The sequence below is a fragment of the Delphinus delphis genome, chromosome 3, assembly GCF_949987515.2.
Source record: "Delphinus delphis chromosome 3, mDelDel1.2, whole genome shotgun sequence".
Classification (NCBI taxonomy): domain Eukaryota; kingdom Metazoa; phylum Chordata; class Mammalia; order Artiodactyla; family Delphinidae; genus Delphinus; species Delphinus delphis.
The window spans coordinates 109,478,837-109,501,909 of record NC_082685.1 but is presented as its reverse complement, the minus strand read 5'-3'; the positions used below and the strand labels follow the sequence as shown (position 1 = coordinate 109,501,909).

Sequence of the window (23,073 nt, the reverse complement as noted above, 5' to 3'; positions counted from 1 at the left end):
TATTAGCATTAATGTAAGGTCTTTTATCTGGACAGGTACTGCTCATATGATAGAGGCTGATGTCATTTTTCCAAGTGCTGGATCAGAACATGGCCAACCAATCATGGCTCATCCTCCTGAAACAAACAGTGATAACACTTTACAGGAATGGCTGGCTGAAGTTATAAAAAGCAATAAAGGCATCAAACTGGATTTTAAGAGGTATTTGTACAAACATGTTCAGTCTCCTAGTTGTTATAGAATAACAATATGGAAAAAAAATCAGTAACTTCATATATCTGTGCCTGACTAAATAACTTTATACTTTATCTAAACTGAAAATGGAATTGCAAACTAATATGTTTCAGGAATGGACCAAAGACACACTGAGTTGTTTGCTAAAATTGTTTCTTGGGAACCCTTTAAGGCTAAAATTAAGTTAATTTTTATATAGGAAGTTATCCTGAGTGACCATTGTAATAGTAGAACGGTAAATTTAAAATACCACTTTCATTAAAAAGTAGTTCGAGAGAGAGATTTGGCAGTAGTTGGGGTAGTTAATGCGTTTCCTACTTGATTTGTGTTATTATATTTTTGGAAGGGGAATTATCTAGAATTCTTTAATAATTGAAAAGTTTCTTAAAAATAATATTTTGGAAACATTGATAATGAAGAGAGCAAGATTAAGTGTTGTTTCCTTCCCTGTGGCTATCACGGAAAATTTTACTTCTGTGGTATTTTGGCGGTATAAAAATTAGAGGGAAAGCCAGGAATTTATTGTGACACCACAAAAGCTCACCATAAGGCCCATGAAGGCAACTACCATGAAAATCTAGGATGTGTGGTAATCCTGCCTTATCTTTGAACAATATTTTTAAATTGAATTATCTCAAGAAATTAATAAGGATTTGGAGCTCTTACAGGGTTTTTAAGATTACTCTAATCAGTTGTTGCGGGCCTGAGTGTACCAGTCAACCTCTTTACACTGTTGGTGAATGAAAGCTGTTTCAAGATCTTAAAGCTTTTAGAGGGGTGAACGGTCCAACTCCATTTTCTTGACAAAGAAACTTAGTCCTAGAGAGGTTAAGTGACAATAGCTAAGCTTGAGAGCTGAGCTAGGACCAGATCCCAGGTTTCCTGGAGCCAGTCCAGTGTTCTCTGTACTGTGAAATAAAGCATTTAATCATTAGTGCTTGGTGAACTGAATTTTAGAGCTCCTTGTCTTTTCATGTGCTCAGTTTTTTTTTTTTTTTTTGATGTTTACTATTGCCCGTAGACTTGCTCTCTGTAATATATTCTTTTTTTAAAAAAAATTATTTATTTTATTTATTTTTGGCTGTGTTGGGCCTTTGTTGCTGCACACATACTTTCTCTAGTTGTGGCGAGCAGGGGCCACTCTTCCCTGTAGTGCATGGGCTTCTCATTGCGGTGGCTTCTCTTGTTGCAGAGCATTGGCTCTAGGTACTCGGGCTTCAGTAGTTGCAGCACGTGGGCTCAATAGTTGTGGTGCATGGGCTTAGTTGCTCCGCGGCATGTGGGATCTTCCTGGACCAGGGCTCAAACCCATGTCCCCTGCATTGGCAGATGGATTCCCAACCACTGCGCCACCAGCGAAGCCCCTGTAATATATTCTTTGGCTCCTCACCAGTCAGACCAGCTCCTTCATTCCTAAATGCTAGCAGCTACCACTGAAAGGCTGTGCCATTAAAAAAGAGTTTTGGTCATAACATATTTGAAGGGGAATGAATTTAACTAACTATTATATAAGCACTTACTGTGTGTCAGACACTGTTCTAAGAGCATTAAATGTGTAAATTCATTTAGTCTTCATAACAATCCTAAGAAGTAGGTTATTCCTATTCTCATTTTCCAGATGAAGGAACAGAGGCAGAGAGGGGTAAGTAGCCTGCTTGTGGTCACGTAATCGGTAGGAGAGCTGCCAGCCTGGCTGAAGAGTTCACATTCTGAACCGGAACTCTGCACTACGTCTGTAAGAGTAGCTGAATGACCTAATAGTCAAATTTTAATAGTTCTTGTTTTGTGCCTCTGAGTTATTTTGTTTGTATACACGCAATAACTAAGTAATATACGATGATTTAAAATTTTTATCTGGAATTTTACCTTAGAATGTAATTTTAAATGGTTTATTATCATTTTAAGTATGATTTTTATTTTGTTAGCCCCAATTTCTAAACGAAGTTAACAGGAAAAAAGGTACTGAGAAGTTTGACTTACCAAGTAACTTTTTAGAAAAAAAATCTATACTATAAGAGCTAAGTTTATATCTTCCCTGGAATTTCCTAAATAAGTACTGCCAAAAAGAAATTTTAGGTAGTATACTGATCAGGACCGTCCTCTTCAAATGATCATTTTGGCAAACCTTTTGTCAGTTCTTTATGGGAAACTTAATACTAATACATGTAAGGATTGAGAATGATATCCACGGATATTTTAAATTAGAATTACATGGAATTTATAGATTAGTTGGGAACGAAGTGTAATTTTGCAATATTTATAATATTGAGTCTTCCAGGCTAGGAACATAGTATGTTATTCTTCGTAGTAAGCATTGTATCTTGCTCTTAGGCAAAGTTCATCCTCAGTCTTTTTTTTTTTTTTCCAAAAATGTTATGGCTTTTCCTCCACATTTACTCTTCCAGAGGAATTTTATTAATTATTTTGTAAAGCTCCAGAAAATTAAAACTACAACAAAAAGTTGATTTCTTCTTAGTAAAGTTTTGTGGTTTTCTTAATATAGGTTTTGTTTTTCTTATTTAAGTTTCTGGTAAGGGAAAATGACATTACTATAGTCTATATTAGTGATAATTAAAATATTTACATATAAAACAGAATATGTACATTAAATTCTTATTTCATTATGTTCTGTGTCTTAGCTCTGTATGTCTAACTGTGCAGTGTTTTGCATGTAGTAGACACTTAATACATGCTGGTGGAATTTCAGTTTGGGAGAGAACATGCTGAGACTAGATATTATCAGATGGCGAACCATTGTTAAACAGCCTGATGTCAGCTTACTAAATTGAGAAAGCATAAGAAGCTTCCTCCTAAACGTAAACTGGAAATTAGTGTTTAATCCAACCTCCACAGACACCAGATTTCTTAAGAAATAAGAATACTTTCTGGAAAAGGAGAGGAGACATGCGTGGATTAGTTCAAGGTTACCTCCCACTCCACCCATGAAGAGCAGAGCCCCACGGGGACTTGGCTGCTGCTGTGGGACTTGCAGTCAAACAAGCTTTAGAGTCATAGATACAAGTTGTTTGCTACTAAAAATGGGGGAATTTTGTAGGAAGTACAGCTGGCCAGATCTCAGAATTGTGGTTTTTAACACGGCATGGATACCATTCAAGGCAGAAAGCATTTGAGACAGAGAAATGACAGCATCTAAACTAGAGTCTGTAAGGTCTAGCATTAGAGTTTATCAATCCACTAAAATCTAGGGCCTCCATTTCAGGGGCATAAGAGTGAGAAAAAAAGCAGTTTATTACATGGGAGCAGAGTGAAAGAGAGGCTGGTTTCCTCTGGTTTTAGTGAACAGTATCCTTGCTCACTAATAAATATGACCCTATAAATAATGAAGTTATCAGTTTCTGCTCTTAAAGTAGGAGGCCCAAAAGGAGTGAGGTGAAGAGTGGTAGAAGCACAGGCAGAAGGACTCCATTCCATTAAGAAGAAAAATGGAAAGGTGAGGAGAGGTGCTGAATGTTCTCGCTTCCAGTATCCGTCTCCCAGATTCTTAGCCTCCCATCGCTGTATTCACTAAAAGCTAATTTTCTTAGAAATGAACATAGGCCTTAAAGGTTCAGAAGACATTCAGAATTATAAGTAGCGTAGCTTTCCAATAAAGTTTGTGTGTGTATTTTTAATCAGTAAAAATTATGTAGGCTGATTAAAATCTTATTGTTTCAAGATATATGTGTCCGTTAGAAAAGATGTAGGGAAGTAAAAAGACTGAAGCTGCTTTTTAGTTTAAAAGTAACTAAAATATAGTTGTCTCTTGTTTCCAGGAAAGGTGTTTACAATAAAGGAAAAAATGAAGTTTATAAAAGCTTTAAGGAAATGTTATAATTTTACACTTGGCAATCATTTTTAGAAATGTGTTTATGTGTCCAGACTCACACAAGTATGCATGAAGGAAAAGAAGCCCTTTTCTCCAAGGTCATGAGCCGGTATTAGAGACATAGGGCCTGAGTGCACTTTGGGTATTTTCATAAACTTGAATTTGCAGGTTATGAGTGTATTTAATTTTTAAATCTTATTTATACATTCTCTGATGAGTGAATGTTTGTGTCTTTTCATAAATTGTTTTTATACTGAGTGAGCCTAATACAGAGTTTTGAAACCTCTGTCTACATGTAGTGTCATTATTCATACATTTATAGACCCTTTTAGGTACCTTCATGAATAGTAAGTATAAATCAACATTTTAAGATATGGCACATGTTAGCTTTCCCTTCTAGTGCTATCTGCTCTGTGATTTTGTTTAATTCAGGCATTATGGTATCATACTTTTATTATGAATTTGACAATATTAAAGCCAGCAGTCTAAAAGAACTTTTTACTTTTACTTTAGGAATATATCTCATTGACAACAAATTGTTTTTAGTCTGGCAGCTGTAGAACCATCCATGATGCTCTTGGAAAATGTGAAGAGGCATCTGAAGCGTCCAGTGTGGATTAATGCTGATATTCTTCCTGGTCCAAATGGAAATAGCAGAGTAGTGGATGCAAAACCTTTTATAGACACTGTGACATCCTTCTTTCCAGATGTGACATTTTCCCTAGGTTGGACAACAGGATGGCATCCTGAGAAAGTCAATGAAGGTGATAATTTTCTAAATGTATTCCTTTTTGGTCAAATTAAAATATACTCAAATATAAAAATAATACCTTTAATACAAAACCAAAAACACATTCTGCAAAATCTAAGAGCCTAATGGAGAGAAAGGTCTGGCCCTAAAGGTGTGTGTATGACTCTTCCTTCTGTTATTTCAGATAGATACTCATTCATAGGTGACATTCTGTCACCGAGCTTCCATGGAAAATGTTTATTTGCAAGGTCTAGAATAACCAAAGCTGCCTCTTTACATACACAAATGAATCCTGAATTGGTCTCTTTGAACTTGTATTCTATACTCTTTTCTTCTTTCCTTTTACTTTGGAGCAAACTCCCTATGTCAGACGAAAGATAGAGAAGTGGTAATTAAAACTTTTCAAGTAATGTGAGGCCAGAAGTCGGTGGGTGTACAGTTGAACAGCACAAATTCTGTTCCCTAGACATTAGAAGGAGCTCCAAATGTAGGCTGCTGGAACCTTGGTGCCCTTAAGCTCTCTTTGGCTAGACGGGGGGTATGTGAGGCCATGAGACTCTCCTCTAGGCTGGATTTCTTCTTTCCCTTTATGTACTCTTACAGATGGACCTGATATTCAGCTTCTTTCTCCTGGCTGAAACTTATTACGCTATTTGGATTCATCTTTCTATTTATTCATACATTCCTAGGTAGTGATTTTCCAGTAAACAGCCATTAAGCAAACAGATGCTCTGGGACACCTGAACACATGGTAAAAATAATTAACCAAGAAGTTATTTAGAGCCAGTGGAGATGTTAGCCTTTATCTTGTGTTCAGGGCATTCTTTTTACTTATTTGCTACTATTGTTTTTAGATGTAAACTTTTAAAATCTAACATGAGATTAGAATAACTGGTGAGTAGTGACATTTAGTTTATAACCCTCTGGACCAACAACTGATATGATTGAGAAAAAAATAATATGCTTTAAATTTGTTCTATTTTAATTTTCTAATCATTTTAATTTTTATTAGTTTCAGTAAAGAATATAGCATATAATTCAGAGTGTTTAAAGAAGGTAAACTAGAAACAATTTAATAGCCTCCATACTGATTCTAATCTTTTAGTCACGGTTTAGTCTAACTCTGGCTTTAATCTCAGGCTTGAGCCGAGTTAAACCATATCTGGGTCTTTTGTTTGTGTTGAATGTTTCCAGGCTGCTTTTCCCCCACTGGCCTCTCGTCGTTACCAACATGTGTTTTATCCTCCCTTACTTCTTCTGCTACAAAATTTAGAAAAGAGAGTTTATAAGTTTTTAAGTAATGTAAGTATAGCTTCTGTTAGCAACCCCTTTTTCTAATTAAAAAGATATAATTTTCCAGATTTTAAAGGAAAGCAGACCTTTCCCTTCTTTCATGAGGCATTTAGCTGCTAAACTAATGTATTCACATAGGCTTTTTGTAAATTGTTCCTTTACTGACCAGTACTTTTTACAACCTATGGATAGTTTTGATAGAGTGTAGGGGCTATTTTTAAAATATAGATTTTTTTCTGAAGCTGTTTATAAACAGGCAGATACGTTTTCCACAATGTCTAAACATGATTTAAAACATAAAACACATATATAAAAGTCAATTTTAACACTATTTCTATTTTAGATAAAATGTGTAAGTAATTTGGACTAGACCCCCACCCCCCCAAAAAATTGAAGTTAATTATTACTTAAACAGCTAGTAAATACTCTTTCTTTCTCTCGGAAAAGAAAACTTAACAACAAGCAGAAGATACAAGTTTATAGAGAATATTAATGATGCAGAGCCTTAGACTCTTTAAAGTAAATATAATGTCAGAATTTCCTTTTTTGTACTTGAGAGATTAATAAACTCCTTTCTAATGTTTTAATTTTTTGTTTATTGCTCTAGGTCACTTGTGACATTACTTAGATTTAATTTTTTATCTACATTTTCCACTCAAAATTTTTTCTTGCATTAAGTGGTATTTTAATTTCTCTGAATCCAAATGGAAATATTTATGAATTACCTATGAATTTACCTATTCATATGTAATTGAGGTTTTTACTTAATTGACTTGTAGGACTTTGGTTAGAAAGGTTAAATATCTTTCTTTTCATTTCAGGTTACAGTTGGATAATGGTGAAAGAGATGGAATATATATGTAATGAACTAAATCAGCTTGTAACATTTCCTGTCAGAGCAGCATTAGTCAGGCAGTCTTGTTCTCAGTTACTTTGGCTGTTAAAGCAATCAAACAGGTACGTGTAAGTTTTACAATATAGTGTGTGCATGTGAGTGTGTGTGAGAGACAGAAAGAAGATGAAAACTGATTATGTAAAGACAACTTGTGTGAGAGAAAGAGACAGAGAATGAACACTGATTCTGTAAGTGCTCGGACTTCCTCACTGGAATGACGATCCTTGATGAACCTCAACATCATGTCTTTCACCTCTGTTCCTCACAAAAGCTTTTGCACATAGTAGGTGCCCAGTAAATGTTTGTCATTTTTTTCATTATGTTATACATTCACAAAAAGTTACAAGTGGGTAAAATAATTTCCCTTTGAATTCTGTCATAATTCCAGAAGTCTTTCCCATATAAAAATTTTATTTATTTATTATTTTTTTTATTTTTTTATTTTTTTATTTTTTTTGGCCACGCGGCTTGTGGGATCTTAGTTCCCTGACCAGGAATTGAACCTGGACCCTCAGCAGTGAAAGCACCAAGCCCTTACCACTGAACCTCCAGGGAATTCCCAAAATTTTATTATTTTAATATGTAATAAAAATTGGTTGGACCATATATTAAATATTATAAAGCTACAGATATTGAAATAGTTTTGATACTGTCTTTTCAGTAGACTAGTCAATAGAACAGCAGGGAATGTCCAGAAATAAACCCAACTCTATCATGGAACTTAGAACAGGAAAAATCTGGTATTTCAGATCATTGGAGCAAAAGTTCAATAACTTGTGTTGGGACAACAGGCCAACATTGTAGGAAAAACAAAGTTAACATCTTTCCTTAATCCTTCCTCCAAAATAAATTCCAGATGAATTAAAGACTTGAACAACAAACATTAAATGCATAAAAAAACCACAAGTGATGATTCTTTTTTTATATAGTTTCAGAATGGAGAAGACCCTTCTTAGTAAGGCACAAAACCCAGAAGCTATAAAAGGAAAGTTTGATACATTTGAATACATAAAAATAGGTTCTGGTAAAACCATCCTCAACACGTATGTCAAATAGTTGTAAAGAATTCTAACAAATAAAGAATGATCACAAATCATCCAGAAAAAGACCCTGTTTGATAATTCACTATATTGTAGTGTATCCACATTCCTGTGGGTATTGAGTTTTTACTAAATGCTTTTTTCAGTTTCTATGAAAATAACTATTTTCTCCCTTTATCTATTAATAAAATAAATTTTATTAATATCTTATATATTGAACCATCCACACATTTACAGAATAAACCCCACTTGATCAGAATTTATCATTCTTTTAATGTACTGCTGAATTTTATTGCTAACATTTTAGTTAGGATTTCAGCATTTGAAAGTGAGATTGGTCTGTTTTAGGTATCAATATCATGGATATTTCATTAAAAAACTAGGGACCTTTCTTTCTTTTTACATTTTCGGGGATGTTAAAAGTAACATTCAAATGAGGCCTGTACCTGAGTTTTCATAAACTCAACATTGAAACCATTTAAACCTGGTGCTTTGGGGAAAGCTTAACTTATACAGTCTTTTCTATTTCTTACATGGTAAATGGTTGATTTTCTGTATGGTAGCCAATTTTGATATATTGTATTTTCCTAAAAAATTGTTTATCTCACCCAAGTTTTAAGATTTATTTACACACAGATGATTAAAATAGTTTTCTTTTGGTTTCTTCTGTGTCTCTAAAATAATTTCCTTATTTTGTTTATCTGAGTTTTCTCCCTTGTGTCTTGATTAAACTAGAAAATGATTTATTTCTCTTTTTTTTGAAAATGAACTCTTAGATTATGTATTTTTCTGGTTTATGATTTACTAATTTCTGCTTTTTATCTTTTAAAATTCTTTTCGTGTAGTTTCTTCTAATTTCTTGAGTTAGATGCTTATTTTCATTTTTAATATTTATTAATATATTTATTAACATAAATATTTAAGACTATACTTTTTTCTCTGACCACTGCTGTAGCTGTATCTTATTGTTTCTTATGTGTAGGTTTTCATCACTGTTAATTTATAAATATTTTGCAATTGTGGTTTTGTTCTCCTTTGTCTCAAAAGTTGTTTTAAGAGAAAATTTTTTAGGCACTGAGATAGTAGAATTATTTTATTTTGGATTGGTTAATAGTTTTCTAGGTTTATTGTATAGTAATCGGATCATGTCTATATTATTTCTACTTCGTAGACTTTATTAAGGTTTTATTAATGGTTTGATATATGGATATTTGTATGAGTTCATGTATTTTATGAGGATATAGTTTGGCTGTTATAGCAGAAACCTAAATTAACAATAGCTTAAACTTAAGTTTGTTTCTGTCTCATATAACTGGAAAAGCATAAATAGGCCAGGGCAGATTTGATGCCTTCACAGTGTCGGGGACCCAAAATCCTTCTGTCTTGGTACTTGTTTTCCTTAGGATATTGACCTCATCTATATGGTCAGATTGATTACTGCCATGTCTGAGTTTCAGTTGGTAGGATTGAGGGAAAGAGAGGCTCAGGGCCTGTCCCTGTTCTTCAAGGGCACTGGACACACTCATTGGCTTTAACTTAGTCGTATGCCTATACCTAGCTGCAGGGGAAGCTGGGACATGTAGCTATTATTCTGTACAGTCTTTTGCCTAGTTAGAATTCAGGGGATTGCTAAAAGACAGAAAGGAGACTGGATATTAGAATAAAACTACTGTGACAGGTTAGTAACATACATTATTAGTTACGTTAAGTCTTTCATGTCTTACTCTTTGCTTTTAAAAATATTTTTAATGTAATTCTTTGACTAAGTAATATAATCACAAGGTTTAAAAACCAATGAACAGAGTTGTACTGTGAGAAGCCTTTCTCCCATTCACCCAGTCCTGCCCAGCCTCACTAAGCACAGTTGTCAGTTTCTTGTTCAACCACATTAGTAGTTTCTTTATGCATATAAAAGTGAATACAAGTATAGATTCTTATTTTCCCCTCCTTTTTAAAACAAAAGGTATCATATTATATACCTTGCTTCTGTTCTGTTCTTTGCTTTTTTTTTTTTAACTTAGCAATACATCTTGGAGCTTTTTTTCAAGGTTCCTCATTTTCCTTTTCTAGGTGCATTGTATTTATGTATGTACTATAATTTATCTAACCAGCCTCCCTATTGATGAACATAAAGGATGTTTTTAATCTTTGATATTACAAACAATGCTATAATGAATAACCTTATGAATGTGCCATTTTGCATGTGTGCAAATATTTGGCATCTTTAATTTTTTGGCTACTTGCTCTCTTATGGACTAAGAGAGTTAAAGTCTCCAACTATTAAAGTGTTTTTGTCTGCTTCCTCTTCTGCCTTTATAATTTTTGCTTATTAAATGCTCATGATATGTTATTTGGGGCATATTCATATAGGTTTTATTATCTTCATGAAGAATTATACCTTATTATTAAAAGTTCTCCTTCTTGGTCTTGTTTAATGATATTTTTTACCTAAATTCACATTGTCCTTTTGTTTGGCTTGAATAACTTTGCTTTATCTTTTCTTTGAAAAATAAATTTATAAAGTTTTATTTTTCATTGACTGTTTTAAGGCTGATTTATTGTCATTAAAAAAATAATTTTAAACATACAGAAAAGTTGCATAAAACTACTACATCTCCTTTACCCAGATTCCCAAATTGTTTAACCATTCTCTCTCCCTCCATCCCTCTCTCTCCCCCCACCTCTCTTTCTCTCTTTTTTTCTATCATGATGCCTCATATCCTTAAGTACTGCAGTGTACACTTCCCCACACAAAGATGCACTCCTGTATTACTAGTATGCAACCTTCCAACCAGGAAATCAGCATTGAGGCAACACTGCCATGCAGTCTGCAGACCCCATTCAAATTTATCAACCATTCCAGCAATCCTTCTTATTTTCTTGTGGTCCAAGAAACTCTCCAGGAACATGCATTGCATTTAGTTTGCATCAGTCTCCTTCAAAATAGTTAGTGCCTCAGTTTTTCCCTTCCTCTCGTACACATGACAGTCTTCAAGACTACAGGCCTTTTATTATGAAAAATGTCCACAGTCTCGATCAGTTCAATATTTCCTCATGACAGACCTCAGGTCTTGCATTCTTGGCAAGCTCATCACGTACTTGTCCCAGTTCTCAAATCAGTCACTTCTTCAAGGATCCCTGCTTGATTATAGCAGCAGGTGGTGTTTAGAAAGCAAAATCTGGGATTTTAGTATAATCATTGCTCCTAGGGTGTCAGTGCTTCCAGGACCTCTTAACGGACAGAGCTGGAAAATATATGTGTATGTATATGTGTAGTTATGGTCTGTGTATGTATATATGTATGTATATAAAAACACACCTATATAGACTTACATACATAAACATTTCTCTGTGTGTGTGTGTGTGTGTGTGTGTGTGTTTAACCAACCCATGAGTTCATACTGGTATTTCCAATTTCAACCCAACCCCTGAGGGTTCTTTCTAGCCTTCTTTCTTTCCATGTTGTTAAATTCCTTATCAGATGCCTAGATACCTAGCTCTCATTAATCTAATCTAACAGTCTTTCTTTTAAAAAGAAAGAGTTTAACTTATTTACATTTATTTATAACACAGATATGTTTGGTCTTGTTTCTGTCATTTAAAAGAAAAACTAGCATATTTGCTATTTCTGTAGCTTTAAAAAGCATTTCACTGTAGCTATTTTCTTTCTTTTGTATTTTTAATTCTGAATATTTGGTAAGTTAGTTTTTTTTTCCTATTGGTTATTTCTTACTGCTACTTTATAAAATATGCTTAATTTACTTCTTTACAAGTGCCCGTTAACTTCCATGAGCAATAATAAAATTAGTGTATTTCTTCACCCCCCTCTCACCTAATTTGAGTTGACTGTACTCTCTTAATGTCCAGCTTTGTACTTCATATTGAATGATAGATTGGCTGGCTGTAAAATTCTTGGCTCACAATGCCTTTTGAATTTTGAGGGCATTGCCCTTCTCCTTTCTTTTTTTTTTTTAATATAAATTTATTTATTTTTTTGGCTACATTGGGTCTTTGTGGCTGTGCGTGGGCTTTCTCTAGTTGCAGTGAGCGGGGGCTACTCTTCGTTGCGGTGCTTGGGCTTCTCATTGCGGTGGTTTCTCTTGTTGTGAAGCACAGGCTCTAGGTGTGCAGGCTTCAGTAGTTGTGGCACGCAGGCTCAGTAGTTGTGGCACACGAGCTCAGTAGTTGTGGCTCGCGGGCTCTAGAGTGCAGACTCAGTAGTTGTGGTGCACCGGCTTAGTTGCTCCACAGCATGTGGGATCTTCCCAGACCAGGGTTCAAACCCATGTCCCCTGCATTGGCAGGTGGATTCTTAACCACTGCACCACCAAGGAAGCCTGCTCTTCTGCTTTCTTTTTATTTATTTATTTATTTAATTTATTTATTTTTGGCTGCATTGGGTCTTCATTGCTGTGTGCAGGCTTTCTCTAGTTGTGGCGAGTGGGGGCTACTGTTCATTGCAGTGCACGGGCTTCTCATTGCGGTGGCTTGTCTTGTTGCAGAGCATGGGCTCTAGGCAGCAGGCTTCAGTAGTTGTGGCACGTGGGCTCAGTAGTTGTGGCTCGCAGGCTCTAGAGCTCAGGCTCAGTAGTTGTGGCACACAGGCTTAGTGGCTCCATGGCATGTGGGATCTTCCCGGACCAGGGCTTGAACCCGTGTCCCCTGAATTGGCAGGCAGATTCTTAACCACTGCGCCACCAGGGAAGCCCCTCTTCTGCTTTCTAATGTGAGTGTTGATGTGGCAAAGTGTGAAGCCAGCCTGATTATTTGTTTGCCCTTATAAGCGACTTGATTTTGGAGGGGGGAAATGGGGGAAACTGAATGTAGAAAGTGTTCTTTATCTTTGAGGCCTAGTAATTTTACTAGAATATGTCTCAGTATGGACCATTCTATACCAGTTTTTTCAGCAATATGGAGTTTTTTTCAATATATAGATTTAAATGCTCTTCTTTTCTGTAATATTTCTCTGAATTGTATTTTTAAATACTTGTTCTGTTGCCTTTGTACCACTATGTTTTCTCTTTCAGAAACTCCAGTTATGAATATGTAGATCTCCTTTGCCTGTCTTTGGTATCTATTGTTTTCTCTTCAGTCTTTCTTTCCTTTTTATTTGTTTGCATTTTATTTTACTGTATTTTATAATTTGTCTTCTCTGACCCTTACAATATTTTCAACAATGTCTGTTCTCTCTAGTCTAGTATACCTTCAGATTTCACCATATTTCTGTAATAGTATTAATTTTCCACTTCTTTCCTAAGATCTGCCAATTAATATTTTATCATCTCTTTTCTGTTGTCTTGAAACTTCTTCCATGAATTTGTATATCTGCTTTGTGCTCTTCAAAAAGGCAACTGCATCATTTAAAAAATGTGTGGGTTATGGCTTTCATCTGTTTTGTGGCTTTCTTTTTTTTAAGTAGTTTTATATCTGTTTCAGCTATCTGATAGTTTTTTCTAATGATGAGGTTTTTATTTCTCCATCTGCCATGTGTTTTTTCATATATTTTCTTGTACTCTCTTGTATAAAATCTCTGCCAAATTTATTTTGATTATCTGCTTTAAAGAAAGTGAGGTGTTTTTTAGACCAGCTACTTGCCTAAAGTTCATAGTGGAGAGGGATCAGGACTATGCTCTTTATGACCCAGAGAGTCTTACGTGTGACTTGTTTAGCCTTTAACTTCTCCCCAGTCAATGGAGATAAGCAGTTGTTGTGTCTCTAGGTAAGATCTTTCACGTGTCTCTTAAATTTAAACTTTTGGGTTTTCACAGGAACAGTCTGATTCCTACAACTATGGCTTTCCTGTTCTATTTCTTTGTCTCCACTGCTTTTTGAGACCAAATCTAATCCAGGAAAGCTCCCACTCGTAGTTCAAGGACACCATTCCCACTGTGCGAAGTGTTTTGGTGGGATATGCCTCTCATCCAGAAGAGTCTCTTACAGGCCTTCTCTGTAATCTGCATACATGAGCAAACTCTCTCCACCTCCTTAACATGTGGCCTTAATTTCTGTTGCTGTTAGAAACTTTCTCACCTGTTTTGTAATTTGCACTTTCAGCTCTCATTGAAGATGGGGTTTCTATTTTCATTCTTTTGTTCTTTTTGTTACTTTAAGGTGATTCTAGGAGAAAAAGGAGGCAGTGCTGACTTTAGGCTGCCATGTTCAAATAGGATGATCCTGCCATCCCATTTCTTTCATTACTTACTGCCTCAGTTTCCTCACCTTCCACTTCTGTGTAGTCAGTTACTCTCCTGAAATTTCTCATTTGAAGATCATACTTTGTTCAAGCCAAATTCTTAACCTCTGCAACATTTGAGTACTGCTGGTCTCCCTTTTCAGTTTGAAACTCCCTTGTCCTTTGGCTCCATGGCATTGCACTAAGTGGATTCTTCTACTTCTCTGTCTAGTTTGTTGTTGTTGTTGTTGTTGTTTTGGGGGGGGTCCTGTTTTTGTTATTGTTGATTTGTTTTGGAACTCTGTCCCTAATTTTGGGTTTCTCTTAACTTCATCTCTTTCAGAGTCTTTTATTAAATATGAAAGGTAAACAACAAAGCTTTTAAAAAAAATTTTATTGAAGTTTAGTTGATTTACAATGTGGTCATTTCTACTGTACAGCAAAGTGATTCATTTATACATATATATATATATATATATATATATATATATACACACACACGTATATACATTCTTTTTCATATTCTTTTCCATTATGGTTTATCACAGGAGATTGAATATAGTTCCCTGTGCTATACCTTGTTGTTTATCCATTGTGTATATAATAGTTTGCATCTGCTAATCCCAAACTGCCAATCCATCCCTCTTCCAGGCTCCCTCCCCCTTAGCAACTGCCAAGTCTGTTCTCTATATCAGTGAGTCTGTTTCTATTTCATAGATAAGTTCATTATAAATTCTGTACTAGAGCCCTTTTGATTTACAAAAATCTTCCACAACTCTGTGCCTAACCTGTTCATGTTCTTCATGGTGTCTTTTGATGGAAGGAATTTCTGAATTTTAATGTGTTCAAATTACTCGAGCATATCCTTCATGGCTAGTGATTTTTGTGTCTTGTTTAAGAATTCTTTCCGGGCTTCCCTGGTGGCGCAGTGGTTGAGAGTCTGCCTGCCAATGCAGGGGACACGGGTTCGAGCCGTGGTCTGGGAGGATCCCACATGCCGCGGAGCAACTAGCCCCGTGAGCCACAATTGCTGAGCCTGCGCGTCTGGAGCCTGTGCTCTGCAACGGGAGAGGCCGCGATAGTGAGGGGTCGGCGCACCGCGATGAAGAGTGGCCCCCGCTTGCTGCAACTGGAGAGAGCCCTCACGCAGCAACGAAGAGCCAACACAGCCATAAATAAATAAATAAATAAAATTTAAAAAAAAAAAATAAAAAAGGCAAAATTCCTTTAAAAAAAAAAAAAAAAAAAAAAAGAATTCTTTCCCATCCCCAATGTTATGAAAATTTCTCTAGTAATATATTACATTAAAGCTTTGTTGTTTACCATTAATAAAGGAAATTGAAGATGATTCAAAGAAATGGAAAGATATCCCATGCTCTTGGATTAGAAGGATTAACATTATTAAAATGGCTATACTACCCAAAGCAATCTACAGATTTAATTCCTATCAAATTACCCATGGCATTTTTCACAGAACTAGAACAATTAAAAGACCCAGAATTGCCAAAGCAATCCTGAGAAAAAAGAACAAAGCAGGAGGCATAACACTCCCAGGCTTCAGACAATACTACAAAGCTACAGTAGTCAAAATAGTGTGGTATTAGCACAAAAACAGACATACAGATCAATGGGACAGAATAGAGAGCCCAGAAATAAACCCACATGCCTATAGTCAGTTAATCCTCGACAAAGGAAGCAAGAATATACAATAGGGAAAATACAGTCTCTTCAGCAAGCGGTGTTGGGAAAGTTGGACAGCCACATGCAAGCAATGAAGTTAGAATACACCCTCACACCATATACAAAAATAAACTCAAAATGGCTTAAAGACTTAAATATAAAACGTAACACCATAAATCTCCTAGAAGAGAACACAGGCAAAACATTCAACATCATTCAGAGTTTATTCTATTATTGAATGACATTTGGATTATTTCATGGTTTTGGCTATTGCAAAGATTGCTGCTGTGAACATTCATATATATAAATGTGAACACACACACACACACATCCTGGTGCAAATGTGCCTGCATTTATAAAGGCTATATCAGAAAGGAATTTCTAGAAATAGAATTTCTAGGTCATAGGGTATTCATACTTTCAGCTTTAGTAGATACTGCTAAACTGTTTCCCAAAGAAAATGCATACACTGGCTACCTGTTTTAAGTTGGATAAATGTCACAAACAATATTCAGCAAAAGAAGCAAGACCAAAAAAATTATATCCTGTATGATTCCATTTATATGAAATTCATTAACAGGCAAAAGTTAAACTGTATTGTCTAGGATGGATATACAGGTGGTAAATAAAGCAAGAAGATGGCAACCCAAAAGACAAGGTTGTGAGGACTCTGGGGGAAAGGCGAGGTTGTGATGGGGCAGTGATATACAGGCATCTCCTGAGGTGCTGGCAGTGTTTTTTCTTGATTTGTGTTTTGTTACACTGATGTTCATTTTATAATAATTTGTTAAAACATTTATGTTTTATGCATCTTTTCCTATACATGTTACATCACAATGAAAAGAGCTTTAAAAGTGAAACCTGAGAATTGATTTGAATGAATGCATTTAAAATACCCTTAGTCAATTTTATTTTTCCTACTTTTAGTTTAAATACAGTAGCGGGAGGATTAAAAGCGGCAAAATAACACTGGAAATAAAATGAGTAACTTCTTTTAACCTAAATTCGTATCTGTCTTTTTATAACGTTTGATACCATGGTGCTCAATAAAGTAATAAAAATGCCATTTTAGCAAAAATATAAGTTTTTAAAGTAATTCTCATTTTTTTTTCTGTGTTCCCTACTGTAGTTTAAAAGTCTTTTTGGTTTGTCACATAATACTACTATGGAACAACATCCAAAGTATTTTCCTTTGTTACATTTCTAGAATGGTGTCATCATCCTTAAGGGCAGTAATGTGTCAGTATAACAAGAATATATACATTGTTTAGACTGTTTCTTATCATTAGCAGAAGAACTGCTTTGGAGATTTTCCCTGGATTCTGACAAGTTTATGAGGAAAATAAATATGAAAATACTTAACAGCTTCGCATTTCTCTAAACTCTACTAAGAGTAATGTAATAGTAATGTCACAGGAGAAATGAAAATATACGATTTAATTAACATTACAATTCTGAGCATATTCTTATATCCATAATAAATCTTCATATATTATTATTGTTTTTTAACTCCAGAAATACATCTAGGTTTATTCTGTTTGGGATTCGTAGTGACATCTCTTGGCATTCTTGTATCTCATACAGAAAACCCCCGGAAGGGATAGCGGGGCCACTTATAAGTGAATATGAATGTTGGGAACGTCAGTGACATTTGTGTCTCTTCACTGTCCCTTCCAGTCGTGCTTTCGACTGTGGCCTGGCTACTGAAGAAACCAGGTTAGAGCTGTGGTTTTTGTGTAGGGAACAGATGCCTTGATCAGCAACACAATCTCCTCAGTTCTTTTGTCCAAAATTGGGCCCATTTCCAGTGCTACCAGTCTGGGTTTCTAAAGCCATTTAACATTAATTCAGATACAGCGGGACCTAATTTAGGCAACAGCAGTGTGAATTTTATTCTCTCTAGTCCCTTTGATGTTGATGAAGGAATGAAACAGGAAAATATAGTTCCACCAGTGCTAATTAATTTTTTCTTCTGTGTGAATTTGGGTTAGAGACAAATGAGAGTAACTGTTTTTAGGGTTATTGGAATTCTTCATCACTGTTTCTTATCTTTCTCTTTTAACTATATAATTCTGTTTTATTTTAATGCAGGTACAGCCTGACTGTTTGGACTGGAAAAAACGATAGCTATTCCACTGAAGATTTACTTTTTATTAGAGGCCATTTTGACAAAAAAAGAGTTTTCTATGACATCTTGGAACCACAAAACCATGAATTTAAACAAGCCATTGGAATCAAAATTAATCTCTAAGATGAAAATTCTGCTAAATTATTTCATGTTTTGGTTTCATAATCCTTCTTTGCTTTGGTCTGAATTGGTTACCATATAAATTATGATGATTGATTTATGTTCCAGTTTATCGAGTCAAAAAACATTTACTGAGTGCTTACTCTGTTAGGCTTATGTCCTTATAATACTGTACTTACCTAAAAGATTTGGAAAGAAGAGATTGCATTGGGCTAGTATAACAATACTTTAGGAAAATGAATCTTTAAAACTCTTTATAAAAAAATTTTGGTATACTGAAGATAATTGAAAGAATCCACATGTCATACAGCTATTAAATCATATTTTGTTGGCACTAGCATTATAGAGATTTCATAAAAATATGCCATCCTCTTTCCTTTTTCCTGGAGAACTAGTTATTCAGAGACTACAGAATAGTAAGAGGGCTTTAAAAATGTTTTTAACTTTCACAGGGATGAGCAGCTTTCTTATAACAAGATCAAGTCTCTTTACCAAAAACAATATGGATTAAAATTAGATGTATCTAGACCTTCCATATTTGGGGGAGTATGCCGACAGCCGTATATGTTTTTTGTATTCTTTGTTTTGATCATAATATCTAGAGTGAGCAAAATACTATTGGAGAGCAGAATTTTAATCCTGGTAATATATCATTTGATCTTCAAGTTTCTCACCAACATCACCTTGGTTCAGGCCCTTGTTCTACTACTAGAATTTCAAAAACTGGTTCCTCATTACTTCATTCCTCATACTCTACTCAAAGATACCCTGAATATTTCTGCTGAAAAAAAAAAAACTTTTAAAAAACACCTCTTTCTTTATGTCAAATCAAAAATCTCTAGGGGAGGGCTTCCCTGGTGGCGCAGTGGTTGAGAATCCGCCTGCCGATGCAGGGGACACGGGTTCGTGTCCCGGTTCGGGAAGATCCCACATGCCGCGGAGCGGCTGGGCCCGTGAGCCATGGCCGCTGAGCCTGCGCGTCCGGAGCCTGTGCTTTGCAACGGGAGAGGCCACAACAGTGAGAGGCCCGCGTACCGCAAAAAAAAAAAAAAAAAAAAAAAAAAAAAATCTCTAGGGGATTCTTAAATTCAACTTTATTGAATTTTATTCTTGCAAGACCCTTCCTAACGTGGTCCCATTCTAAAAGTTAATTCAGTGTCCTCAACACAGTCCTTCATTTCAAAAACAGCTACACCATCTGTAGTCTCCAGATCTTACTTTAACAGTTAATTTCAACTAATATTTTTCACTAGTTGTGTCATACGTAGTAGTTATGTCTCCTCAGCTAGATTATAAAGTGCTTTATGGTAAGAGAGCATTCTTAATTGTATTTACAGTGCCTGGCGTAGTCCTGAGCAAGATATTCAGAAAAATATGTTGCTTCTTTGATTTATTGAAAGGTAATTTACCAATGAATGTCCTAAGATATGTAATTTATCTTTTATCAACCATTTTCTCCCAGTGAATAAAGTAGTGCAATGTAGAGAAAGGAGCTTGGGTTTTGAATTCAGATAGACTTCCCTTACAGCACCACCTCTGTCCCTTAATAGCCATAGATTTGGGGAAATATTTAACCTCATTGAGTCTTGATTTTTTCATCTATAAAATGGGGGAGGGGCGCAGAGGATGAAGCTTCTCTTGTAGGGTTGTTGTGAAGGTTAAGCGAGATTCATGCAATGGAAGCTTGTAGCTCAATGCCCATCACATAGCAAGTGCTCAACAGATAGTTCCCTTCTTTTAGACGTATCATGTGATCATATCCATTGTGGATAGATAGCAGTAAGACATATAACATGAATATTGTATACATATAAATATTTCAAGAAAATGATATTTCCACTTTAAATTTTAGCTACAACTGAATGTGGTGCTATTTGTCAACACCTAAAACTTCACTTTCTATGATTGTTTGCCAACAGCAAAAGATGCAATTTCATAATTATAAAATGTTAATAATTGCAACAAATAACTCTTAAAATTATAGTAAAAAGTAATGTTTACATTATAAATGTTCTAAAATGACCATGCTTTGCTTTTACAAAGAGCTGAATTTATAAATGAATTGCATTTTAATTAAGTTTGAAATCAAATTCATTTGTTCAGAAGATTAACTTTACTACTTTATCCTTAATAATATTTTTTAAAGTATTAGTCTTAAGGCAAAATGCCTTTATATTGAGAAATTTATCAACTAAGTGTCATTTAGATTAAGATTTAAAGCTATATTTTAAAGTGTTCTCAGGAATAAAAATTACATAAGAATTATAAAATGTATTCTGTTGAAAAGTAAATTTTTAAAAAAATATTTATTTGTCTGCGTTGGGTCTTAGTTACGGCACGCAGAATCTTCATTGCAGCACGCAGGATCTTTCGTTACGGTGCGTGGGCTCTTTGTTGCAGCACGCAGGCTTCTTTAGTTGTGGCGTGCAGGCTCCAGAGAACACAGGCTCAGTAGTTGTGGCAAACAGGCTCTCTAGTTGTGGCACGTGGGCTCAGTAGTTGCAGTGCACGGGCTTAGTTGTCCCGTGGTACGTGGGATCTTAGTTCCCTGACCAGGGATCGAACCCATGTCCCCTGCATTGGAAGGCGGATTCTTAACCACTGGACCACCAGGGAAGTCCCCAAAAGTAAAATTTTAATGGATTTTGGTCCCTATGGAAAAAGGAAAACATTGATCCCTGCTTCACACCATATACAAAAAATAATTAGAGTTGAATCTTAGGCCTAAAAGTGAAAGCTCTAAAACTATAAAGCATTTAGAAGAGAATAAAGGAGAATGTTTTCATGACTTGGAGTAGGCAATTATTTCTTTCCTTTTTTAAATTTCAGTTTTATTGAGATACAATTGACATATAAAATTGTAAGATATTATTAAATACTTGGGAAGAAGTTCACAGACAGAAAATAAGTAAATGTTTTAGTACCACCTATTTTTTTCTCTCCAGGTTCTTAGGTCTAATCTATTGCTGTTAAAATCCCACAACATCCAAATGCTGTCTCCCAAGCCTGCAGAGCAATCCTAGTCCTAGAAGATACTTTTGTACAACATCCAATTTTTCAAAAAATCAGAGCTTTTAAAGGTGCAGTAGCTTATGGCCCTGTAAGAGTGATGTGATTGCTAACATACGCATTTATCCAGTTGAAAACTGTTGCAAGTTATTCAGAACAGGTTGTTTATTTGCTTGTTTGTTGGAGCTAGGGTCTTGGATTTTTCCTTGTAATTAAAAAAAAAACTGGGCTTCAACTACTAAGCCTGTGCTCTAGAGCCCGCGAGCCACAACTACTGAAACCCGTGCGCCACAGCTACTGAAGCCTGTGTGCCTGGAGCCCGTGCTCCGCAATGGGAGGCCCACGCACCACAGCGTGGAGTAGCCCCCGCTCGCCGCAGCTAGAGGGAGCCCGCGCACAGCAACGGAGACCTAACAACCAAATAAATAAAATTAAAAAAAACCTAAATACCTAGTGACTATATAGAAAAATGCTCTATTCCTCATCTTGAAATTTAAGATGGGAGCCTTCCTAATATGAGCTTACTATCTTCTTACAATCATAAATTCATGAATCAATGCAAGGAAAATAGTGTGTTAAAAAGAGAGATGAGAATAGTAGCGCTGAAGTACTTTTTAATCTAGAAAATGGGAGTATAATGAATTAGTGAAACCAAGAAGAGCTGATAACCAGCTCTTGGAAGAAGAGGGGCGGGATCCAGCAGCTCTTGGCACCCCAGCAGCAGGAACTCAGGGTCTTTGTTCCAGTGTCCCCCATGAGTGTCACTCTTACTCTTCACTGTGATTGCTCCTCTCTCTCCTTCGTACCTTTGGACTGCCATCCTTTGGTCCAGGGACCTTAATTTGTCCAGTCACTTGTGTCTTTCATGAGGGAGACATGTAACAGGACTTCAGGGCTTAATAGGAACTCTGGGGGGGAGGGAAGGGGACATCTAATTAATGTCTGATAAGCTGAGGTTGTGCAAATAATTCAGAAATGATTCCTACCTCAAGGATCTTACCATCTAGTAGGGGGAGAGAGACTTGTTAACAGTAAGTTGGATATTTGCTGTAACTCCTGTGATGGAACTATATACCAGGTTGTGGTGAGAGACAGCAGTATTTTCTAATTGGGAGAGAATACTTAGGTTGTGTTAAGTAAGATTCACCAGGTAGAGAGAGCGAAGGGCCTTTCAGACAGAGGCACGTGAGCACAGGAACTCTTAAGTGGGAAAGAGCCTGATCTCACTTGTTCAAAAAAGTTTCTGGAGGCACTGTATTTCGAAGCTGAACATTTAGGCAGGGACCAGATTCACTTTCCAAGCTCAGGAGTTTGTTCCTTTTCTTTCAGGCTGTGGGAATCATCCCACCATTTTAAGCAGGGAAGCGTTACGAGTTTTGAGTGTTACAAAGGTGATTCCAGTGGCATGAGAAGGAGCCTTAGAATTCTTGAAGTGAAAGGAGATGATGCCCTGAATTAAGGTGGTAACAAAAGGGGATGGGAAGGCTCAAGAAATAGAGGAAAGGTTAAGAAGGAAGAGCTTGTAAGAGTTTGTAAACTAGTTGAATGGGAAGTATGGGGGAGAAGGACGAGTCTAATATACATATTTTGGGCTTGGGTAACAGAGCGTCAGGTGGTGCTACTGACCCAAACAGGATAGAACAGAGGCCAGGTGTAGCGATAGTTCTCAGTGATTTGTTGACATTGCTACTTTATACCAATTTGGGAAGAAAAATGAAAACCCCATCTTCCTGCCTCTGAACTCACCTCCCACTCTGACTTCAGAAAGGATGCTCTTTAATTCTATCAGTTTCTTAAAGAACTACAGCCCCCCTCCCCCGTAATTGCTACTTTACTACATATTTTTAATTATGTCATAATTTTAAACAATGAAGGCTACCCACCCCCACCCCCACTCCCCGAGTCTAACCATCAGAGTAGACAGA

General features: G+C 36.0%; 1 protein-coding gene across 2 annotated transcripts in view; it reads left to right on the top strand.

The window, feature by feature from the left end:
- The window catches only part of FAM151B (family with sequence similarity 151 member B), a 36,627-nt gene extending 14,560 nt beyond the window's left edge, over positions 1-22,067 (top strand). The window contains exons 3-7 of one of the 2 annotated variants that reach the window (XR_009518997.2): positions 36-201; positions 4,607-4,824; positions 6,926-7,061; positions 17,476-17,607; positions 17,983-18,118. Coding sequence is in view for 1 of the 2 variants with exons in the window: in XM_060009226.2 (XP_059865209.1) it covers positions 36-201; positions 4,607-4,824; positions 6,926-7,061; positions 17,983-18,142 (680 nt within the window). In the remaining variant the exon portion in view is untranslated. Of the gene's footprint in view, positions 1-35; positions 202-4,606; positions 4,825-6,925; positions 7,062-17,475; positions 17,608-17,982 lie in introns of both variants that reach the window. The other variant, XM_060009226.2, reaches the window with a different exon arrangement.
- Positions 22,068-23,073: the final 1,006 nt, after the last annotated feature.